At 43.3% G+C, this 20,913-nt stretch overlaps 1 protein-coding gene across 1 annotated transcript in view; it reads left to right on the top strand.

The window, feature by feature from the left end:
- LOC115078288 (aquaporin-3-like) overlaps positions 1 to 20,107 on the top strand; it is a 34,573-nt gene extending 14,466 nt beyond the window's left edge. Inside the window, exons 2-6 of the mRNA XM_029581135.1 lie at positions 6,291 to 6,417; positions 8,051 to 8,188; positions 12,063 to 12,181; positions 14,886 to 15,103; positions 17,521 to 20,107. Of these exons, the coding sequence (XP_029436995.1) occupies positions 6,291 to 6,417; positions 8,051 to 8,188; positions 12,063 to 12,181; positions 14,886 to 15,103; positions 17,521 to 17,689 (771 nt within the window). The 3' untranslated portion in view covers positions 17,690 to 20,107. The remainder of the gene's footprint in view (positions 1 to 6,290; positions 6,418 to 8,050; positions 8,189 to 12,062; positions 12,182 to 14,885; positions 15,104 to 17,520) is intronic.
- Positions 20,108 to 20,913: the final 806 nt, after the last annotated feature.

Here is a 20,913-nt window from a genome sequence, read left to right as displayed (position 1 = left end):
AATAGCGCTCATCACATGTCAATTCATGATGATGAGGCTATTAGCTATTACTCCTGATGCAAAAAAAAATGTGGGATATTAAGTCAGAGGAAGCTAAAAAAGGAGAATGCAATCAAATATTTCTCCGGCAGTCGGGTTAGGAAAACGGACACTCAATTAACGAGTGTCCATTTTCCTAACCCGTGGCTGTGCACAGATTAGGAAAACAGACTCTCGTAAAATAGAGCGTCCTTTTTCCTAACCATCTGACAGCCACTTATCCTGGGTGCGTGATGCCGAGAAAGCACTAGGGACACACAATTTCCCCTAGCGCCTCCTTTCTGCCGTGGCAGCCTATTTAAATATTAAATTGGGCACCTGGGAGAGGTGGATCGGCGCTCGTTAAGAGAGCATTTAACGTGCACCGATATTGAATCCGGCTGATTGTGCGTGATGTTATGGGTGCTCAGTGATGCACCTTTGGGCTCACTTGCATTTTCCCTCTGTGCGAATATAAATTTCACTTTTACGTACATTTTCAAGCAAGACATAAGAACATTTGGTACTGTGTCAGTGCACAGTATACGAGCTTCACCTATCTACTTTTTTTTTACCGTTCTTTGACTCAGCAGATGACCCTTGCCAATGCTGCAGGTCAGAGGTCCTTGAGGTCTCCATTGCAGGTGGAGACTGAGAGCTCCTCCACTGGTCGTAAAAATGGTGACATCTCTAAGCCAAGGAAGAGCGGATTAGGGAGATCTGCTTTGTGCATGCTTTACCTAAGTCTCTCCCCTCTTGTCAGTTTATGTGACCTTTTGCCAGTCCTTTAAGCTTTTCGGAATGTAAATATTTGGATAAGCAGAAAACACAGAATGCACTAAAAAAAAAAAAAGTCACAGCTTAGAGAACTGATCGGGCCTCCGTTCTCTCCAGTCCTGGGGCTGTAAATGAACACAGAACAGCTGGACTGCGGAATCTTTGGTCACTGCGTCCGCTTTGCAGAAGAGAAGGCCAGAGACAGGTGGCTCTCAGCCAGACCTTTGCCTGGCAAGTCTTCCATGCGTAAAGTTAGGTGTGAAAGAAAGGAAGGAAAAAATAAAGGTGGCAAGATAGAAGGAAAAGAACGAAAGGAAGCAAAACAAACAAAAAAAAGCACTCAGAACTGGTTTAGTAGCCTTTGAATTTGCATGGGGTTCCTGTAATGCCCAGAATGGATTGTACGGTGCTGTTCCTTGTTTTAATATGGAAAATTGGAATTGCCATAAAAAACAGGCGTGTCGCTCTTCCAGGTGTGAACAGGTGAGAATTTATTTAGAAAAAGGACATCCTAGCCCCCCCAAAAGTTATGCTGTGGTAAAGCACTCAGAACTTCAGCCAGTCTACATTTGGTCAGTTTTCCTTACATCGGAAACAGAAAATACTGACTTCCGAATCCTGCTTTTTTTTTTTTTTTTTAACTTTACAAATTGGGATTCCTAGCCCCAGTCATGATAATCGGCTTAAGTGTTCAGATCACTGCTTGTCTTCATAGGGCTGGAAATGGTGGTGAGAATTAAGGGTGCTGATGGTAGTAGTTTTATAAGTAGAGTTGGGCATAGTGGTGATGGTGACAGTGAAAGAACGGAGAGTGGTGAAGGTGAACTTGATGGTGTTAGGCTCAATAAATAATGTTGGGCATAGTGGTGATGGTGACAGCAAGAAAACCAAGGATGGTAAAGGTGATCATGATGGTTTTATTAAAGGTTCAGAATAATGGTGATAAAAAGAGAACTGAGAAGGGTAGTGATGGTGTCAGCGAGAACATTTAGGATGGTGAAAGTGATTGTGAAGGTGTTACAACTGGGACGGATGGTGATGATGAGAGAATTGAGGGTGGTAAAGTTGATTGCGATGGTGTTAGGATTGGAAGTAGTTGTGATGGGGATGGCGAGAAAAATGAAGGGTGGTGAAGGTGATCACGATGGCGTTAGGGCTGGGAGTGGTGGTGGTGATGGTATTGGTGAGAAGATTGACGGTCATGAAGGTGATCATGATGGTCCTCAGGGATTGACCAGCTCATCTGGTTTTCAGCTTATACAAAATGAATAAGCATGAGACAGATTTGCATATGTGACATAAGCTCCAACTTATCTATGCTTAATCTCTACCTGAACATTACTTAACCTCTACCCATAGAGAATAATGGTCCATCTTTGTTCTTCCAGTAGAATGAGAGTAAGAGGTTTGTGCCTTTAAGCCTTGATGTTGACAGCACTGACATTTGCTGGGTTTAAAGGGTGAAACTTGCAGTGCATGCGTGTCTTTTTCTGGGGATTGCTCTTCTTGCTTTTGCCCGTAGCGGCGTGCTAGTGCCTTCGTCCGCCAGGGCAAAAGCCAGTGGATGTCCTTTCTCTCCTCCTAGGCCTAAAGCCACCTTCTTTCTGCATAGCCCCTGGGAGAATCGTGGGGACACCAGATGAAAGAAATCTAATCATTTATTTCAGTTTCTGAATTGAGTAAGCGATGTATCTGCTCAGGATGAACTGTATTAGATTTTGCCAAAGGTAAATTCCCTGTGCTGAGGAATTTATGGCGCTTCTAAAATTATTTTGCTACTGTCTGCCTGCACATTTACTGTGGAAGCCTGTGGTTTGATTGTTGTGAAAGCACCTTCAATCTTTTATTACATTTGGCATTATTTATTTTATTTTATTCTGATTTATCTCATTGCTGTTTACGAAGTGAGTTGCATTCAGGTATGGTAGGCATTTCCCTGACCTGAAGAGCTTCAGTCTAAGTCTATACCTGAGGCAGTGGAGGGTGGAGTGACTAGATGTAGACTGAACTCTTATTCCAAGATTTGAATCTGCCCGAGGTAGAAATTGCCGGTGGACTGTTCCTGGACTAACAGAGCTATTCATTTGGGGCAGAAGGGGGAGGGTATCTGTTCAGCCATAGGGTGACAAGTTTTCCCTATCCAGTGAAAACATTTATCTTGAGGTACCCTGAGCCTGATCTACTGTAACCTCTGCTTGACCACATTTCAAGAAGCCCAGTAAACAGTGAAAGTTTGGGCTCCCAGTCACTGGTCACATTTTATGTAGCCTAAGGGATATTTTCTAAGGGCCCTGCCTTCAAATATTAGCTGCATCCACTGTGTGTTTTATTTATTTATAAAGCTTATAAACTACTTCCCCGGTCCTTATTAAAAGACCGTCCGAAGCGATGAGCTGCAAATATAAAATCAGTATTTCAATGCAGTCTGACACATGCAAATGCGTTATTGTAAGTAGCAGGGAGAGGATATGAAAGTAAAAATAGGGACACTTTTCCAAGGCCAGTACATTAGTGAAGCAAGCCAAAGGAGATTGGCTTCAATTCTGTAAAATTTGGCGGTGTGTAAAAAATTATGCACAGGAGCAAATGCTCGTGGGACAGAGCCACATATCCCCTGAGGCCGCCCAAACACCTCTTGTTCTTTTTTTTTTGCGTATGCAGTTCACAAGGCTTGGGTATAGATCACTGGTTTTCCTGCCCACTTGGTTACCCCATCCAGCTACTAAGCAAAATCTGATTGTTCTTAGCCAAACGCTCACAGGGATCACAGGGAGACTCTGCATCCAAATGCTCCCCCAAGTGAACCTTCTTGCAGCATGAAATAAAATGTCACGCGACCTCCAGTGCCATGCTGCTCTGCAGATCTGTTAGATTGGGGCAGTCCTGCGTCCCCAGCTAAGGCTTTGGAAATCAAGCTGCAGTTTCACATACGAGAAAGCTGGGTTCTCAGGATATTCACAGTGACTATGCGTGAGATAAATTTGCAGATATTGGAGACCCAAAATACACCTTTGATGAACACAATAGGCATCTCAGAAACCTGATAGGAGGATAAGCAATGGGACGCTGTGATAACAGGGGGCATATTATATCATCATGACAGGGTAGATCTCATTGATGGAGGGGTAGCACTATGGGGTAGATTTTAAAAAAGTTGCACGCTCGCGTCCACGTCTGCGCGGTTCCCAGCGGGCGCATACGGACGCAGCAATTTTATGACATGCGTGCGTCGCCACGCGCACGTTGTAAAATACGATGCTCACACGCGCGCCCGATTTTAATATCGGCACACGCTTCTGCGGGCGGGTCGCGACTTGCGCCTTGCGGGGGGGGGGGGTGTGTGTGTGTAATTTTTTAAAGCACGCGCAACGCCGCGCCCGGGCCTTTGCCCAGTTCCTTTCCAGCCCGCAGACCTGTTACCGATAATCTGTATTCTCTCATTCAAAACAGCTACAGTAGCTGAAGATCAGAGGATGCTCAATATAATGCCGATTATTTTTTTTTTTTTTACAAGGGCTCCAGAGGTGATCCAGGAAACTATAGACTGGTGAGACAAATGCTGGTGACAGGCCAAACAGTAGAAACTATTTTTATAAACAAAATTACCGGTCATATGGCTTAATATAGAGAAGAGCCAGCATGGATTTAAGAAAGGAAAGTCTTCCCTTACTAATCTACTAGATTTTCTGAAGGTGCTAATAAACATGCGGTTAAGAGTGAGCCGGGTGATATAGTGTCCCTCGTGAGAAACTCCTCAGGAAATTTAAAAAAATCATGGGGCAGGAGGCAATTTCCTATTATGGATTGGTAATTGTTAAAAGACAGGAAACAGAGGATGGGACTAAATAGTCCATTTTCCCAATGGGGAAAGGTAAAAAGTGGAGTGCCACAGAGGTCTGCACTGGGACCAGTACTGTTTATCATATTCATAAATGATCTGGAAAAGGAAGCCACAAGCGAGCTGGTCTGCTCTGCAGACAATAGAGAATGATTCAAAGTTATTTAAACACGAGCAGATTGTGAGGAACTGCGAGACGGGGGGAAGTGGGTATCTAAAGGGCAGGTAAAATTTAATGTGGACAAGTGCAACGCAATGCTGAGACCCATTATTAGGAGTCACCACCGGGATACGGGAGTCACTGAAGTCTTCGGCCCCGTGTGTGTCGCGGCGGTGCTTAAAACAAATAGAATGTTAGAAATGCTTCAGAAAGGCACGGGGTTTTGGATAATGAAACAGAGAATACATTAATGCCTGTGCCTCAGTCCTTGAGGCGACTGCACCCTGGGGATTGTGTGCAATTCTGTTTGCCCCCATCTTGAGAAAGGGCTAGAAACGGTCCAGAGAAGGGCAACAAAAATGCCGAAGGGGATGGAAGTGAGTCTCTTCTGAAGAAAGCCAAACAGGAGAGGACTCTTCATCTAGGAGAATGCGATGGAGATCTATAAAATCACGAGTGGCGCGGAACGGGTAAAGAGGGGATGAATATTTACCCTTTCAGATAGTACAAGGACCAGGGGAGTCGCCATGCAACTAACAAAGAAGCTGCGGAATGTGTTTCTGGAGGATGTGGTCAGGACATCTAGCACAGCTGGGTGTAAAAGTAGACTCGACATGTTCTTGGACGAAAGGTCCATAAATCATTATATTATTAGCCAGGCAGACTTTGGAGAAAACCACTGCTGATCCTTGAGCGTGAGGAACAAGAAATAAATCTACAGCCTGGGATCTGCTGGGTACTTTCTAGTGAGCCGACTCGGCCACTGTCAGAGACAGGATGCTGGGCTCGATGGACCTTTAGTCTGACTCAGCCTGGCAGACCTTTGTGTTCTTATGTTAAAATGCTCCACATTAGCGGTGATCGATGAGCACGGAGGTACGGATTTTAATTACAATAGGTGGGAAGAGCGCCTGAATGCAAACCAGTTCCCAGCTTTGGACATCGCTCTGGCATTCAGTTAACATGTTTCCTGCCATATTTGCCTTAGAGGTGTGCCATGTACATTTATTCTTTTTTTTGGTGTGTGTGTCATTTGTTATGTTTCCAAGATATTTTTTTTAATTTGGTTTGTTTTTATTTTCCTTCCTTTGATTTTTTTGTTTTAGTACATGCTATTTATGTTTTAGTGTACACTAAATCATAAATAGAAACAAAATGAAATTTTGGGGGTTTTTTTGGTTTCATTTCAGATTAGAAAAGACACAAAATGAAATAGTAATTTGTTGTAGTTTTTCAGTGCAACAACCGCACTCATAATAATTTGCCTAAGTTATTGGACCGAAAAAGCAATCTCAAAGCAGTAAAGTAAGAAAGGCGATGTCTAAGGTGTTGACTACAGGTTCAGGAACACTCCCCTCCCTCGGGAGATTTTTTCCTACACAAGCTTTTCACGTGGCCTGAGATCTAATCCTTGATTTGCACTGACTTCTTACCAGCTGCAGTATAATTCACAGGGTATCCAGAGAGATGTCACAATATTCTTTTTTTTTCCTGCAGATGTTTGGCTGTGGTTCTGTGGCTCAGGTGGTTCTGAGCAGGGGATCGCATGGACAGTTCTTGACTGTCAACCTGGCCTTTGGTTTTGCCGTGATGCTCGGTATCATAATATCGGGCCAGATATCAGGTATGTACGTCTCATGTCACTGCTTCTTTTTGTGAGTGTGTGTGTGTGTGTGTGTTTGTACAACGCAGGTTCCTGATACTTCAAAGGTGGCAGTCAAACAATCCCATGAGCATCTTATCGCCACGACCTTCGGTAATTACTTTGCGCCGCATGGGTTTCTCCATTAAATGGAGCAGATCCATCGCTGGGGGTTACCCAAACTGCTTTCAATTTTTTTTTTCTTTTCAGCAATGGCTGACTCCAGTCTCAGTTTTACCCGACTGCAGACAGGAGGCTTGTGGTCCTGCCTTTGTTCAGGGGAATCCAAACTAGAAGCCCATGCATTTAATATGGAATTGGCTGAGCCTTAAACCAATCTGCAGCCAGCTGGCAGCCTTGTCCATAGCTACCTATGATGTCGTACCACCCCCATGCCAACCAGCGAACAGATCATGGAGAAAGGACATTCCCCCTCTCTGCCATCCTTCTTGTCTTCTGATGACAGAGGTGTCGCCCTTAAAACAATCTTCTGCAACGATGCTCTAAAAAGGTTTCTACAGCCGGGAAGCAGGGTAACCAAATAACTCCGGGACATTTCCTTTTCACTTTTCGTCCCATCCCACCGTTTCCTTTAGGCCCCAAATCGCTCAGGGATTTGGTAGCCTTGAATTTTTCTGCTGAGTCATTAGGATTACAGGCCCAAGAATACATTGGTTTAGGAGTTAACATTTAAAAAAAAAAAAAAAGATGCATCTGGGGATAAAAGTTCCCTAAGATTCATGGAGTCATCTTGTTACTCAGTATGCTTTCCATAAAGCAGTTTCTATAGCGCCTCGGTATCATTTCCTCCAGAAACTTACCAAGGATTCCCATTTAATGTTATTGATTTGTTTGTACCTTTTAACATAAACTTGCCTATCCATTTTCAACCCCTGGCGTGCTGCATGGTACAGGTGCCCTCATGTTCCTTAGGGAATTCAGGTAATAAGGAGGCACCACCTTCTTATTTTTATTGAATTGTATACATATCTATCTAAAGAGAGAGAGTGAGAGAATTTGTATTAATACTGCATACAACAATGGAAAATGTCTCTGTAAAATTTCCTTAAGCAGTTTCTGTGGAACCTTTGCAGGCTGTTTCCCGTGCAAAAAGTCATTGCCCATCTTTTCAGGAATAAGTTGATAGCCAGGGACTGCAGAACTCTGCGGCGTGCTAGGCCCGTGTGCGCGTGTAACGAAGCGTGCCCTGGGGCTGGGTTGCCGTGCCGCTGGAATGCCATGCAGGGACAGCTTCTGTTTTATTTCTTTCAATGCCCCGTTAGCGCCCACAGTGCTGCCCGGTCACAGAACTGAGGAAGGACGAAAGGATTTACCATGTATGTGAAGAAAGGTTATAAGGAGAGCAGTGAGACAGGTAAAGAGAGAGAGAGCGAGGACACAGAAAGATCAAGAAAGGCATCCGAGATTATTGTGAAATCAGCCACGAAAGGATCCACGTGGCAGACGTGAACAATCTCAGGTTTACGCCTCCGCGATTCGAATACAGTACCAAGCACTGACCATAGACCTCGAGCATGTACACCAACATCTGGAATTGTTCAACATAGCCATGGGCTACTTGTGTAGATTGTACTAATGAGAAACTGTTTTTCAGGTGGCCACCTCAATCCTGCTGTGACCTTTGCAACGTGCTTGTTGGCAAGAGAGCCGTGGATTAAATTCCCGATTTATACCTTGGCACAGACCCTCGGGGCTTTTCTTGGAGCAGGCATTGTCTATGGCTTGTACTATGGTAAGCAGATAAGATGTAAAAATATTTCCTAAAGAATATATAAATCAAAAGTATTCATGGACATCTGTCCACCTAGAATGGCGGCGTGTGGCATAATTTCTTTTTTTTTTTTATCTGTACCGAGCTATATTTCACAGGTGGTTAAGCTGAAAGAAGATGAGAGACTTATTGAGTCCAGCCTTCTCCTGCTTGCCAGAGCTCTTTTGGGAAGTCTATTTGGAGCATATCTACTCTAAGTATGGCTTTAGCTCGTGCCAAAATTAATGAGGTCCATATTCATCTGATATCTGGCTGAGCAAGTTAGCAAGATAACCATATCTGGCTAAGTAGGTAAGGATATTCAGCGGAGTAGCTGCACTGCTGAATATACCTAGCTATCTAATAGTTAGCTGGATACGTTTATCTGGATTTATTTAGACCTGATAAATAGCATGTTTAACTTATCTGGCTAACTTAGGGCTGGATTCATCATTCTTCGCAGAATGATGAATCCAGCGAAAAAGGGGGCGGGGTGAAGGGGGGGGCGGGCCTGCGAAAGGCCGCAGCCGTTCGCTCCCTGGCAGCCGACTCCTCCCCCCTCCCCTCCCTGACTCCTCCCCTCCAGCTAATTAACATCCTATCACACGCGAAAAGCCTTTTGCATGCAATAAACGTTTAGAAAATAACCCCCTTAGCTGGATAAAGCTGAATATTGGCACTTATCCGGCTACCTGTAGGATTTATCATTCCGCTATAAGCATAGCAGAATGTTGAGCTGCGGCTAGTAAAGGGGGGCGGTGACATTAATAATAGCATTGTTGCTGTATATGGTAGTGCACAAGACAATTCATGTGATTAAAGATCCCTGTCCCAAATAATTTGTAATTCAAGTGTGAGCACAGGGAGGTTACGGTGAATTGCTTAAGGCCACAGAGGGAATGATGGAGATGGTGAATCAAACAGGTTAAGAACATAAGAAAATGCCATACTGGGTCAGACCAAGGGTCCATCAAGCCCAGCATCCTGTTTCCAACAGTGGCCAATCCAGGCCATAAGAACCTGGCAAGTACCCAAAAACTAAGTCTATTCCATGTAGCATTGCTAATGGCAGTGGCTATTCTCTAAGTGAACTTAATAGCAGGTAATGGACTTCTCCTCCAAGAACTTATCCAATCCTTTTTTAAACACAGCTATACTAACTGCACGAACCACATTCTCTGGCAACAAATTCCAGAGTTTAATTGTGTGTTGAGTAAAAAAGAACTTTCTCCGATTAGTTTTAAATGTGCCCCATGCTAACTTCATGGAGTGTCCCCTAGTCTTTCTACTATCCGAAAGAGTAAATAACCGATTCACATCTACCCGTTCTAGACCTCTCATGATTTTAAACACCTCTATCATATCCCCCCTCAGTCGTCTCTTCTCCAAGCTGAAAAGTCCTAACCTCTTTAGTCTTTCCTCATAGGGGAGTTGTTCCATTCCCCTTATCATTTTGGTAGCCCTTCTCTGTACCTTCTCCATCGCAATTATATCTTTTTTGAGATGCGGCGACCAGAATTGTACACAGTATTCAAGGTGCGGGTCTCACCATGGAGCGATACAGAGGCATTATGACATTTTCCGTTTTATTCATCATTCCTTTTCTAATAATTCCCAACATTCTGTTTGCTTTTTTGACTGCCGCAGCACACTGAACCGACGATTTCAATGTGTTATCCACTATGACACCTAGATCTCTTTCTTGGGTTGTAGCACCTAATATGGAACCCAACATCGTGTAATTATAGCATGGGTTATTTTTCCCTATATGCATCACCTTGCACTTATCCACATTAAATTTCATCTGCCATTTGGATGCCCAATTTTCCAGTCTTACAAGGTCTTCCTGCAATTTATCACAATCTGCTTGTGATTTAACTACTCTGAACAATTTTGTGTCATCTGCAAATTTGATTATCTCACTCGTCGTATTTCTTTCCAGATCATTTATAAATATATCGAACAGTAAGGGTCCCAATACAGATCCCTGAGGCACTCCACTGTCCACTCCCTTCCACTGAGAAAATTGCCCATTTAATCCTACTCTCTGTTTCCTGTCTTTTAGCCAGTTTGCAATCCACGAAAGGACATCGCCACCTATCCCATGACTTTTTACTTTTCCTAGAAGCCTCTCATGAGGAACTTTGTCAAACGCCTTCTGAAAAATCCAAGTATACTATATCTACCGGTTCACCTTTATCCACATGTTTATTAACTCCTTCAAAAAAGTGAAGCAGATTTGTGAGGCAAGACTTGCCCTGGGTAAAGCCATGCTGACTTTGTTCCATTAAACCATGTCTTTCTATATGTTCTGTGATTTTGATGTTTAGAACACTTTCCACTATTTTTCCTGGCACTGAAGTCAGGCTAACCGGTCTGTAGTTTCCCGGATCGCCCCTGGAGCCCTTTTTAAATATTGGGGTTACATTTGCTATCCTCCAGTCTTCAGGTACAATGGATGATTTTAATGATAAATTACAAATTTTTACTAATAGGTCTGAAATTTCATTTTTTAGTTCCTTCAGAACTCTGGGGTGTATACCATCCGGTCCAGGTGATTTACTACTCTTCAGTTTGTCAATCAGGCCTAGCACATCTTCTAGGTTCACCGTGATTTGATTCAGTCCATCTGAATCATTACCCATGAAAACCTTCTCCATTACGGGTACCTCCCCAACATCCTCTTCAGTAAACACCGAAGCAAAGAAATCATTTAATCTTTCCGCGATGGCCTTATCTTCTCTAAGTGCCCCTTTAACCCCTCGATCATCTAACGGTCCAACTGATTCCCTCACAGGCTTAAGGGTTACAGCTGTGTGCTCTACGCGAGCACTGACTGCCCTATATATACTGAGGTCAACATTCAGCAGCATTTAGCCGGATATGTTCAGACTTATCCATCTAAGTGCTGCTGTTTCAATACTTGGCAGCGTTCAGTGGCCGTCACTTACAGTAGCTGGATAACTATTTATCCAGCTAAATACTTAGCTGGCAAAAGGGATGGGGTGGGATGGGGAGCATTTTGGGACTGAGCTACGCATCCAGCTAACTTGCTCAGCCAGATAGCAGCGGAATATGAACCTCACTATTTCCATTCAATTATATCATTGCTACTAAACTCATCCAAAGGTGCAGTACTTTACTGGGAAGTAGATATTTTAACTTTAGCAATAAAAATGAGTCACCTCCCATGAATAAATGCATTATCTGCCCTTAAACTCCCATGGCCACTTCCCAGCCAGGATATTCCTGGGCTTTAAGAACATCCATTAGCCTTTCTCAGCGTGAAACAAAGACGGTGAAAAGTGCGCAAAATGAACGGCTGATGGAATTGTGATCATTCAAAATAAATAAATAAATAAATAAATAAACCGGAAACCAATCAAACCTAGTCACTCCTACCCTAGTTCCTCACTTACAGCCCCCAGCCTTAATCCCTCACACCCTGCCAGCCCTTCTAAGGCACCTCCTTATCGCCTTTCCTTTGCCCGCCCTCGTTCTGCTATTTTACAAAATTGCTCATTGTATCCGATGTAATTAATCTATTGCTAGTTGTAACTGCTGTAAATAGTCCCTTCTGTAAATAAGTTCCTCCTATTTCTTATTTTTGACGGTTGTTCCTTACTCTCTTTCACGCTACCTATCTTTCTCTCTCTTCTCCTGTCTCCCTTACCCCCCTCCTTTTTTCTGGCCTGCTCCCATCCCCTGCCCCCTGTTCATTGTAATTTCCTCCTTTAATTGAGTTACTTGTAAACCGGCGTGATGTGCCATACGAACGTCGGTATATTAAAAGTTGTTAAATAAATAAATAAATAAATAAATAAATGAATAAATAAATTGTGGTTTTGTATTCCAGATGCCATATGGATTTTCGGTGGTGATCAGCTGTACGTAACGGGAGAAAATGCCACAGCAGGGATCTTCGCAACCTTCCCGACTGACCATTTGACCCTAATGAATGGATTCTTTGATCAGGTAAGGATACCAGAGAGCTACATCCCATGTGTCACAGCACTTGCAAATATTTAATTCCTACAGACCCCCATAGTGTTATATTATTGCAGAGTTAAGAGGAGCCATATTGGTCTAGACTAGAGGAAACTCTTTGTACGTTGTAACACCCTCTTATTGGTTCAACATAAGAATTGTCCAAATGCGATGCCATTCATGAGCTTTCAAGACCACAAAGGTCCCCTGAATAGATGTGACAGATGAAGAAGGGGCCCTATAGGGGCTCTGAAATTCATGTACACCTTGTGATAATTCCTGCAGTGATCAAATAAAAGTTATCCCATCTTGCCCAGCATCTAGTACTACAGTATATAGTGCTCTTATCACAGGTCCCAACTCAAAAGTGTTAAATCAAAGTATGCTTAGAAGCAATTACAATTTAAATACTATGACCAGGCAAGAAAAATAAAATAGCAGAGCTCACCTTGCAAAGGTTGAGAGTACAGCTTTCCGTCTCCGAAATCATTGTCTCATAGATCCTCACTTGTATTATTTCAGTGCATTTTGGAGGTAAAAGACCATCCTTCTGCTAACTTAAGCATCCTTTAGCAGTCATATGACTTCTGCTTTAGTTAAACAGCATGGCCAGCAAACCTGGGAGGGCATTAGAGCAGCCTTGGTGACTGCTTGTTCACCTGCCTGAAGGGAACACCCCCCCCCCCCAGTTCCTCCTTCACTTAAATGTTAACTTTCATGACAGTTATTGACATGAGCTTAAAGTACGGGTGTGAGAATCTGAATGGCAAAAGGAGAAACTTTCCCTGTCAACCCTTCCATTATGTCGCTCAGAAAGCTATTGGAAAGAACTGGTCCAAGGACCGATCCCTGAGACACCCCACTATTAAAAGCCCCCTCCTCAGAGAAAACTCCATGTGCCACTCCCCTTTGTCGCCTCCCTCTCAGCCGGTTTCTAACCCAGTCGGTCACTCTAGGATCCATACCAAAGGTGCGCAATTTATTTATAAGTCTTCTGTGCGAAACCGTGTCAAAGGCCTTGATGAAATCCAAGTACATCATGTCTAGTGCTCTGCCTTGATCCAACTCTCTGGTCTCCCAATCAAAGAAATCAATCAGATTCATCTGTCCAGATTTACCTCTGGTAAAGCTATGCTGCTTTGGATCTTGCAATCCGTTGGATTCCAGAAACCGCACTATCCTCTGGTGTAGCAGCGATTCCATTAATTTGCTCACCACAGAGGTCAGACTAACTGGCCTGCAGTTCCCAGCCTCCTCCTTACTTACACTTTTATGACTAGGAACCGCATCCGCCCTTTTGCAGTCCTCAGGAACTACTCCAGACTCTAAAGAAGCATTGAAAAGATCAGCCAGCGGAGCTGCCAGGACATCTCTCAGTTCCCTTAGTTCCCTTGGATGTATCCCATCGAGCCCCATCGCTTTATCAATACAGCCTTTGTTCAGGGAACATCATTGCATGGCTTATTGCAATCTTTATTTTGCTTCAGTCTCGTGCCCCAGTCACTGGCACCATTAGATTATTGATACTAAGAGACACTCATTAGGGGCCAAATGCTAAACTTGGAGACCATGCCTTTGTAGGGGAGGGGGGAACTTACCTGTGCAAGCCATGTGCTAAGAACAACTACCTAAAGTTGTTAAAAGGAACATATTTTCTTAAAAGGTGGGATATGTATCAATCTCCAGTCATCCCCCCTCCCTCTGTTGAAATGTAGAGCAGTAGATGCAGTTTTGGACTGATAACAACTGAGAAACATAATATTGCAAGACTCTAGAAAGATATGTATAAGGTTCTTCTGCAGCTGACAAGTTTCCATATGGAGGAAAATATCCTCTTGTATTTTGATGAACATGTTCGTTAAAATATCTGTTTCATCTCCAGGTTCATTTGCAAAGCCTGTTTGTATTTTAATATGTTTTACCCTCCTTCAAAAACTACAAGCAAACATTGTGTATTTTACCCCCCATTAGGGAGTTTAATTCAGGGTAAGACTACTTCTCCAGTAGTATCTCTGTCTTGCCTTTCCAGCATGCCCTAAACATCCTTGATTCATTTGTTGACGTTGATCTCAATGCATTCTTTGAGTCTGAAAGAGGTTTTTGGTTACTATCAAAAGATCTGTGACCTGAACTGATTAGGCTTGTTGTAGAATGAAAAGATCAGTTGAGCCTGAATAAGTGCCCATTCATCGAACCTGTCTTCTCAATGCCTTAATCTAGCTGACCTTGTATGAACTTAGGACATCTCTGTCAGTCAAAAGAGTCCTGCACTTCAATTTTTTTTTTTAAATTCCATCCTTCCAAATATCTTCCTAGAGTTTTGATAAACCAAATACTTCAATATCTAACCTTGTTTGCCCTTCATGATAGTAGAAAGCCAATCTTTCTGATACGTCAATATAACCTTTGTTCAGGGAACATCATTGCATGGCTTATTGCAGTCTCTATTTTGCATGAGTCTCGTGTCCCAGTCACTGGCACCATTAGATTATTGATACTAAGAGACACTCACTAGGGGCCCAAGTGCTTAACTTGGCAAGCAATAGATCATGCTTATGTGGGGAAAAGGGAGGACTTATCTGTGCAAGCCATGTGCTAAGAGCGACTACCAAAATATCCATAAACAGTTGATTTTGATGTTTCTCTTCTTAAAGCTTTTAATATTTCTCACCGTGTTTCCCTTTCTCTCCAGTTCATTGGTACGGCGGCACTGGTGGTCTGTGTCCTTGCTATTATAGATCCATACAATAATCCAATTCCCCGGGGCCTCGAGGCATTCACCGTTGGATTTGTGGTCCTGGTCATTGGACTTTCCATGGGCTTCAACTCCGGATATGCTGTTAACCCTGCTAGGGATTTTGGACCTCGTCTCTTCACGTCTATTGCTGGTTGGGGCACTGAGGTTTTCAGGTATGCCTACTGTACAAACCACATAATAACAATAATTTGTTATTTGTATGGTATTCTTTTATCCACACAGGATCCTCATGTACTTTATAATGTGATACTTTGAAGGCGATACCTCTTAGGTGGATAAAGGGAGCCCAGGGGCTGAAGGATCTGTTAAGTAGATGGAAGCACAGGGTGATAAAGGGACTTGCCTGCGGTCACACAGAGTCATTGTGCAATAACCAGGCACTTCGGTGATAAATGACTAAGTTTATTAACATATCCTTCTGCTCAGCCCACTTATACTTGTTACCTGAGCCTTATACAGCAAGCATAGTGAGAATAAAATGCAAAACTACCTCGCTCTGCAGCATAGATAGAGGTTGTGTGCACTGTGGCAGCGGTGCTTGCAGGTGGAGCTTTTCCTCGCCGCCAGGAGATCGAGCTGAGGAGGAGGAAATTATTTAACCTTAGCTCCTAAAATCAATCCAAATTCAGCAGGTGATCATGTGGTCTTTATTTTATCTGAATATCCGTACAGTGCCCCGGGGCCCTGCCTACGTTCTGTCACTGATACAAAATATACACTGTGTAAATTCACCATGTAAACTTCACTGAAATAGCCAGCGTTGTATTCTGGGAATGTGCAGGCAGATAGGCACCATTAATCATCAAGAGGCAGCAAAAAATCCGATAGGTTAGGAGGAAGAAAAATGTGTGTGCTCAAGAGCAGATCTAGTCCTGCCACTTGGGCTGGATTATAGAATCTAACATCAGATCTTGAAAATAATGGAGCATGCTCTCATTTTGGTAGCAGAACTATGTTGCCGTTGCCTTACCTAACATGTACACTTAGAGGTGTATTTTAAAAGCCCGGCGGGCACCAAAATCGGAAGCTATATGTGCGTTCAGTACTTGCACGCGCTCAGTGGATGTTAAAAGCCGCCTACACGCTCGCATATCTCCCAGTGCGCGCGTATCTCGCTCTGATTCAAAAAAGGGGGCGTGGCGTGGGCGTGGTTTGGGTGGGGTATGGGTGCTCTGCGGTGGGGACCAAAAGATGTGCACGCAAATACTTACGCACCTGTACTTCTGCTGCGGAGGAGGTGAAACTTAAGAAAATAGCCATTTCTGAGGGGTTTAAAGGGTCTGGGGTAACTGGGGGGGAGTGCAGACCATTAAACCGGGGGGGGGGGGGGGGGGGAGGGATTTGGAGGACCTAGCTCTACAGTGGGTGAACTGGTGGCGAACTGGTGAAACTGGTCTTTGCATGGACGCACGGATGCACGCGGTTACGCGTGCCCAATTGCAAAATAGGGCGCACATTAGGTGCGCCCAGGCTATTTTATAACATCAGGGTGCACGCTGATAAGCAAGCATCAACGTGTGCCAGCGCGCCCCTTTCAGAGTTACCGTCCCTGGCTGTCACCGAGGCATAAGGCAGCAGGTCCCTGTACACTTCTATTTCTTGAGAACTGCGGGTGTTCCTTGTCTGCCTGCTCTACGCGTGGAAAGCGTGAAGGGCAGAGAGAACTCTAGTTCGAGCCGGACGATTCACTGAGACCGAAGGGTCACAGAAGAGGTTGCGGTGCAAGCGTGCACGTACGGCGCCCTCCCAGGCAGCCTTCCCGTTGTGCATCAACTTTGAATGGCACAGAACCTTACGGGCCGGAAAGGTTTCGGTTTTTTTACAATGTGATTTTAGCAGCCAGGAGTCACTTCCACTGTAAACCTGTTTCAGTCCTTTCCCTCAACCCATGCATGTTTGTGGAACGATGCTGTGTGCGTTGTTCAGCTTTACCTAGGATTTGCTGGAATGGAACAACAACCTGCGTCTGCCTGAGCTAGGGGCACAGGCACGTCTGGGAATCAAACCTGCTGAATGGTTCTGCCTCGGGCAGAATTTCTGCAGACCTTGTTCACTAGTAATGCCTGCTTGAACACGTTAAAAGCGAGGGTACCTCGAAACAGAAATTCTTGACTTTTTTTTTTTAATGGAAGGAGAACAACAGAGCAATTAGAAGCTCAATACGACAAACCCGGTAGACTTGTCTGTGGTTTCTCAGAGCTTCTTCTTGAACAATCAGATTTAAAAAAAAAAAAAAAAAAAAGTGCTTAAAATAATGCATCAAGGCAGGTTCACATCTGATCCTCGTTATTGATGCTTGAGGGATGTTGTTGTTCTTTTCTCGCATTTTTTTTTTCAATATCTAGTATAATAAAACCAGAGCAGGTAGGATGTCAAGTACAATCTGTGGTTTCTAAATTTCTGGAGCTCTGTCAAATGAAGAAACGGAGGTTCGAGTTTGCACCTTTCCATTCAGTTAGAAATGCAATCATGCTAGGAGTCACAGGCAAGGCCTTTAGGGTTGCTTCATCCCTCCAATTTCATCCCTTTCTCTTGTCACCCCCCCTTTTTTTTTTTTTTTTTATTGCAGCGCTGGAGGCCAGTGGTGGTGGGTGCCGATAGTTTCCCCGTTGCTCGGGGCGGTGGGCGGCATCTTGGTTTACCAGCTCATGATTGGCTTTCACATCGAGCCCCCGCCGCAGTCCACCGAGCAAGAAAACGTCAAGCTAGCCAACGTGAAGCAGAAAGAGAGGATCTGAAGACCGTCGGCAATGACCCAGCCGCTGCCAGGACATTTTGGTTTTTTTCATAAGACTGCAGTAACCAAAGAAGCCGAAGACGACGGGAAGGGAGACAAAGTCTGACTCTACTCTGTGAGCTCTGTTCTAGCTTAGTCACATCTCCCATGAACTGAGGCACCAAGTAGTCTTTTTTGTTTAACCCTGGAAAAGTTTGCAGTTGTGTTGTGCCTTATCAAGCCCTTTGCATTTTTAATTTGTTGATTATTTTTGTTTCATATGGCAGGGGGACGAGGGGGGGGGGGGGAATTAAAAAGTACACTTGTGACACCAGTTAGTTTGAACGTCGCTGTGGAAATACACCAGTGATGAGCTATTTCACTTCGTTTAATCGTGAAATAGATCACAAAACATAACTATGCTGTGTAATCCCAGAAAACAAGAGCGTTATAAGAAGGAAAATAAGGAGAGCCAGCTTGGAAGAGCGACATATTGCAATGTATCGTGCCGTGTTGCTGAGCAGTGGGTTTGCACGGCAAGTCATGGTACTGTATATTGATGGAAATCACACAGCCGTCCTTGCAGGTACTCTAAATTATGCCCCTTCTGCATTAATCATTTTTTTTCTCCAGATATGGATTATGCATACAGAAGGGAAGGATATGCACTGGACTTTCCAATAGTTTTTAGATCAGAATGTTTACACAACCATTCGTTCCGAACGACTGGATTACCTGCAGCGTCTTGTTCTTTATCCCCATTGTGCCTTGAAAGAAGCACTAAGTATTTTGGAAGCTATTGATTACTGAAGAGTATTTGGTGGGGAAAACCGCCTGCCAGAAGGCATTGGTGGTCATTTAAATTAGAAAATGCTTGAAAACAGAAGCTCAGACTTTGTTGTACATAGATATAAGTAAGGTAGTATCTTGTATGTATTGGTAGATCAAAGTGTTGTATTTGACATTAGATGTAGGGTTGTGTATGGTCATGTAAATTGCACTGTAGCTTTTTATACAACAACAAATTAATAAAAGTATGAGTCTAACAGCCCTATGGATATATCCTTTAAAATTATTCCAAAGAGAAGCTATAGTTAAAGTGAATTGGATAGTAATTTCTGTAAGGGTCCATTTTCAGCTGCTGTGCAGCTTGACTAGTTAGCTGGATAAACATATCTGGCTAGCTAGCAGGGTATAATCAGTGGTGCCATCGTGCCGCTGAATATACCCGACTGTCTTAAGGTTAGCTGGTTATATCTAACCGGCTAACTTTAGGATGGCCCTTCAGCCCGACCAGAATTAGCCGCATTGGTTAAGCAGTTAACTCCAAATAACTTATGCGGCTAACTCTGCTCTGCCCAGAAACACCTCCCACCCGCCCCTGGAACGCCCCTGACTTATGCAGCTAAATTCTAGCCGCAGATGGCGATGAATATTGCCAGGTAGCCATTTAGATGGGCAACCTTTCAGTTATCTGTCTAAATGGCTTTTGAATTCCGACCTCATAGTTTCTGTAGAGCTATGTCTTGCTACTCATATTTTACAATGTATAGAACTTTGTAGATTTTCTAGAGGGCTTTTAAAGTTCCATAGTCTCTATGGAACTTTATAAGGTCTTTCTGTAGAGTTTTGTATCTTACATAGCCTTTGTTATTGCTACTTTCTATTTCTATAGACATTCTACAGAGATTTACAATACAGGGTAGATCTCTATAGAGATTCTATAGCACTTTATAAATGCAGTTTCCATATGATTCTGTACATTCTATATAATTTAAAAGGATTTTCAATAAAAGAGGGATGGTCATTTTAGAATAATATTCAGCACAGATTTCTGTTTTTTTTTGGTTTTGCATTCATTTGTGTCTACATTCGGACTTGGAGACCAATTACTGTAAGATTTTGAAAGTTAAGATAAGAGCTTCCTGTTGTCTCCTTTTCATTTAGCCCTGAATTCCATAAGAGGGTAAATGTTCAGTAAGTCCCTGCCTGCCAAGGTACCTCGCACATGTAAGCCTGCCACAGAATAAGGTAATTTTCAAACGCGAGGTACACGGGCTGCTACACGGGTAAACGTATGCACGCACATTTAGGCAAAGCAAAATGGGACTGTAAAGTTAGGTGCGTTAGTGGCATGCGGACTGCATGCCTACCTTTTGGAAAGGTAAGGTTGCATTGTGCGTACATCTAATGTAACTTGCTTTATGCGGACAAGTTTGCGCATGTTCTGAAAATGCACGCATGCTGAAAATCTATTTACCTGCATAGGGATGACTTACTTGGGCTAACTGTATATTTGCCCTCATAGAAAGTGAGTACGTCTTCGAACATTTATCTTTAAATGTGCAGACCATGTGAATATACATAATTCAGATCAAAAGAACAATGTATTCTCTCTTGTCTCTTTAGAAAAAATAAATTTCTTTACTAAAGTAAAAAACTTTACTTCATTTGTTTACTTCAGTTTACATGTAAATTATCTGACCCCTCCTACACCCTTTTTCCTTTGCTAGAGAGTTGCAAAAGATGTTTCCAAGAAATTTTCCTTTCACTGTTGAACTCATTAACTGATCGAAAAGCTTTTTCAAAGACCTTTCATACTTGAAAGCAGGCGTTGGAGAGCTCAGTTATGCTTTGGGTTTCATTAAACCTCTAAAATGTAAGTTCTAGATCTTTCATGAAACCTTCTGGCCACCACAAAGCAGTTTTGAGTCCTGAAAACTCTACCGATCGTGACGGTTTCTTGTAGCATACATTTTTGCATGTTAACAGAGGAATTTGACTCTGAACCAGCAGCCATCAATCAACCTGCTCTTCTGACAGTGTCCACTCTCACTACATGGCCCTCTCCATTTGTGGTAGAACAGCCTGCCTCCCATTCCCTGGAGCTGGACATCGGATACTGTCGGGGGTACCTTGACTCTTGACCATGGAATGGTGTTCCTGTAGACTAGAGACGTCTTTGCTTTGTAAAAGATGTTTTTGATTTTGTCATCATCAGTTAGAGGAACAAACAAAACTTAACACAACTTGAACATGAAAATATCTTGTTTGTAAAGTTCCAATGGGTTCTTTACGTGGCAAAACAAGTTCTTTCCATGTTTAGCTGACAGCTTCATTCTGCTAAACAAGATAAGACTTGAACTGGGTGGATCATGTGATGGTGGCTGAAGAGTCACTCGGTGGCATTCTTCAGACTTAACAGTCACTGTTTGACTAGGTCTTTGGGAGCAGGAACAATTAGGA

Source organism: Rhinatrema bivittatum, chromosome 1 (genome assembly GCF_901001135.1).
Source record: "Rhinatrema bivittatum chromosome 1, aRhiBiv1.1, whole genome shotgun sequence".
NCBI lineage: Eukaryota > Metazoa > Chordata > Amphibia > Gymnophiona > Rhinatrematidae > Rhinatrema > Rhinatrema bivittatum.
Note: the sequence above shows the minus strand (reverse complement) of the source record. Positions and strands in the feature narration are given on the sequence as shown.